Consider the following 3,671-nt stretch of genomic DNA (forward strand, 5'->3'; position numbering starts at 1 on the left):
AAAATTAAGATAATACGAATATAGTATATTGTTGTTTGTTAACACAAACATGACTCGTTTATCATATCATGTTCATTAGGGATGAAGAGATTCCAACACAACACGAAGCTGTCCTGACATGACCTATTGCCACACCTAGTTGCCCTGCAGGTAACTAAGAGATACTCTTTATATACAATATCATGGTCATGTAAAAGCATATGCGAGTGGATAGTGATTGGGTCACCATAATCATATCAAATAGCACTACAAATACAATGCTACACAAGTGGCAACCGTTGAGGAAATAATAGAAGTATACCATTTTGGTAGCCCTACCAATCCCATCTATTGAATATTACATTTGTCTTCTTCTTCTCTTAAACAGATTGAGTTATGCTTGTACTAGCAGCTTCTGAGTTCTTGTATTAACTTGCACAAAAATTTTCTTTAAACATATAAAGTAGTTATAAATTCCATACTCAAAAAGTAACATGGGTGTATTTAAAGAATGATTTGATTTGTTTATCTTCAACAAGATAAATAGTCTTTCACTGGTTCTTATTTTCCTGATCTAAACATGGTAATGATAAATTTGTTTTAATTGAAGTTTAGAAAGAAACATGCACAAAAACATGTTTATGTGTTAGATATGTTTAGTTGGGCTGAATCTTGATTCTATATTTTAGTAGGCCTTGTTGAATAAACTGTTAGGATGCACAAATATTTATCAGTTACTATTTTCCTTCCCCATGACTCCCCCTCTCTCTCTCTATCTCTCTCTCTCTCTCACACACACACACACGCACACCCATGCACACGTGCACCCACGTACACACGCACACACACACACCCCAAAAAAACTACTAGCAGCAATAATTACAATTGTAATTCCTTTTATTTTTGGGACAGAGAAGCAACAAATTGGAGTTTTTTTTTTTTTTTTTTTTTCTATTTCTTAGCAACTTTTTTGTTCTGGTCCATTTCCGGGAACCAAAAAATGAATCGGTCTTAAGAAACAGATTTCTCTTATTTTTTTTGTTCCCAATAAAAAAACAAAATAAAGAGAAATAAGGAAAGAAAAGTGTTATCATGCAGGCCCTTGATCATTCTCTATATATTGCAAAACCAAATAGCAACCTTTAAGTATAAGAAGATTTTTTTTTTTGGGAGTTCAGGTGGGACCCGCTACTAGGCAGCCAAAGGCTGGGCGCCAAGGGGGTCAGCCTTTGATGTGGGGGAGAGTACATGGGTTGGGGATGGAAAGGGTGGAAGGTGCATATCAAGCACCAATGCAATGAGGAGTACTTGATCAACTGACCAAGCATCGGGCATGCTTTCAAGCGAGCAGTGCCAAACCACCAGAGGGAGTCTAGGTCTGTAGGGATAACAAGAAATTACAAGCTGGGTGTTGTTAGAAACGTGTTTGTTCTTCTCTCAGGAATACCTTTGAGAAGGGGTGCCCACTCGTCCGGGCATGTGTAAATTTTGTGATTTAATGTTGATAGACCTAACTATAGCCACCCAATGATGTCACACCACGTCACCAATGTCAGGGATGGTCCGATGGATAAAAGCCCACCGGGCCACAGTCACGTCTGCCCCAATCGACCCGGAATCAAGGATTCAGTTACATAAGGGGATTATCCTTCATATGGGGATTGACTAATCCCATTCCTAATATGCCGCTATCAATTAGCGCCACACTCCTATTCTTGGTTGGATTGGATGTTCCAAATTCCAACAACCATTTGTGACTTCAGTAGGGGTGCCCTTCTTCTCTTAGGAATACCCTTGAGATGCTCTAGGGCTGCTGTCCTTTGGTTGTAATTATTCTTTTTCTTTCTCAGTAAATACGATATATTGATAAATTAAAACCAAAAAAAAAAAAAAAAAAAAAAAAAAGAACATAACCAAGCTTGAACTTCATACTCAGTACATAGCAAACCTGTTCATAATTATTAATTGTGGTACACACCGGTCTTACAGTCCTAGTGCCTAACCCCCACTTGCATTGCATCTTTCAAAACAACTAAACAGGGGAAAGGCCATTATTTTTATTTAAGTAAACTGCTTATTTGCCACACACACACGCACATAGAACAGGTCCAAACACTGATACGAGATTAAGCCATCATCTGCTGGAACTCAGGGAAATCAATCACACCATCGCCGTTGAGGTCGAATGCCTTTATGATGCTCTTGCACTCTTCATTTGACATTTTGAATATCCTCTGCAAATCCTCTGATGTAATGGACCCAGACCTCTTCCCAGCGAACATCTGAAAGCCTCTTTTCAGATCATCATCCCCACCTTGACGCTCCATCAACATTGCAAAATCATCAAAGCTGAGCGTCAAACTGTCGCCGCCTGCTGCATCGAGTTCATTGGTCACAGCTTGAGCCTCCTCAGGTGACATGAACTCCTTTTTGGAGGCAAGGTAGGATCTGAGTTCAGATCCTTCGATTTTCCCATTACCATTAGTATCCAACTGACGAAATATTTGTTGGAGTTCATCATTTCCTGATTGTTTTTTGGAATGCTGAAGGCGATGGACACTTAACACGAAGCTCTTGTTGGAGAAGCATTTGGCTAATGTTGCCTTGGAAACAACAGCAGTTGCCATTAGAGTAGCTAGGTACGTCGAGAGTAGTGTTTGTTGCTTATTGTTGCCTCTTGCACGATCTTTGCTGTGATGGAAACGAAAGAACATGCAAAGAGCCTTATATAGAGACTTCATGGTAAGTAAAAAAGAAAGAATCAGATTCTAGAGCTTAAAAAGGACTGGTTGTTGTTAAAAGTTGCTAAATTATTGAATTGTTGGAATATCTGCCTAGATAAACATTCATTGGAGTGTTGCATAAAGACGAATCATTTTCAGTGTGAGAAAGAATAAGTAAAACGGACTGGTTGTTGTAAAAAGTTCCCAAATTATTGTCATATTCGCCCAACAATCCCAAAGGTGTATGCATGGGTTGGGTCCCAGATTTGAGTGATGATGAACATTCTTGAATCCACATTCCTAAAATTTTGATTATAGGTAACACTGTAACATAAACTAATTAATAAACAACATTATATGCCTAATTTACTCACTAAACATGGAAGAATTAACTGCATCCATGCTTAGGAGAGAAGCATAAACCACTGTTTCTGCTGAGATAGTGGCAGTATACCTATGAGTCTATGATCATATAATGATAACAATAAGTGTACCTAGTGAGATCTAAGGAAATTTAAAGGAATTTGTGAATAGAGATACTTGAGCTAGCTTAGTCTACGATGATGATACTTTATTTTGAAATTGTGTGTGGTGGTGTGTGAGGCCTGATTTTGATTGGAGAGCCTCTCCTAACCTTGAACCTAACAAAGTGGAACCTCTACCCGGAGAGATTCGGAAAAACTACCCTAAAATGAAAAAATTTCCCTTGGTAGGGTTTCACTGGCTAAATGACTTCAGAATCGACCCAAACTTTACAGTTTCCCTGTAATGGTGTCACTGCCATTGTAAATACAGTCAGGACTGCTAGGAATGCTAGGAACACTTTCTAGTCACTGCCTGCACTGCTAGATGTTTGACAACTCATCTAGAGTGTTGCTTGTACTTGACTGACCTTTGTAACTACCATGGACTGCCACTATCATTGTACTGAAACAAGATGCACTGTGTTCATAAAAACAACACACATGC

At 38.8% G+C, this 3,671-nt stretch overlaps 1 protein-coding gene across 1 annotated transcript; it reads right to left on the bottom strand.

Annotated features, from left to right (window-relative positions):
* Positions 1–2,105: 2,105 nt before the first annotated feature.
* Positions 2,106–2,720, bottom strand: LOC122643204 (probable calcium-binding protein CML41). Its single transcript, XM_043836851.1, has one exon. The coding sequence runs from the start codon at positions 2,718–2,720 to the stop codon at positions 2,106–2,108; it is 615 nt and encodes a 204-aa protein (XP_043692786.1).
* Between the last annotated feature and the right edge of the window lie 951 nt (positions 2,721–3,671).

The sequence above is a fragment of the Telopea speciosissima genome, chromosome 10 (assembly GCF_018873765.1).
Source record: "Telopea speciosissima isolate NSW1024214 ecotype Mountain lineage chromosome 10, Tspe_v1, whole genome shotgun sequence".
Taxonomy (NCBI): Eukaryota; Viridiplantae; Streptophyta; class Magnoliopsida; order Proteales; family Proteaceae; genus Telopea; species Telopea speciosissima.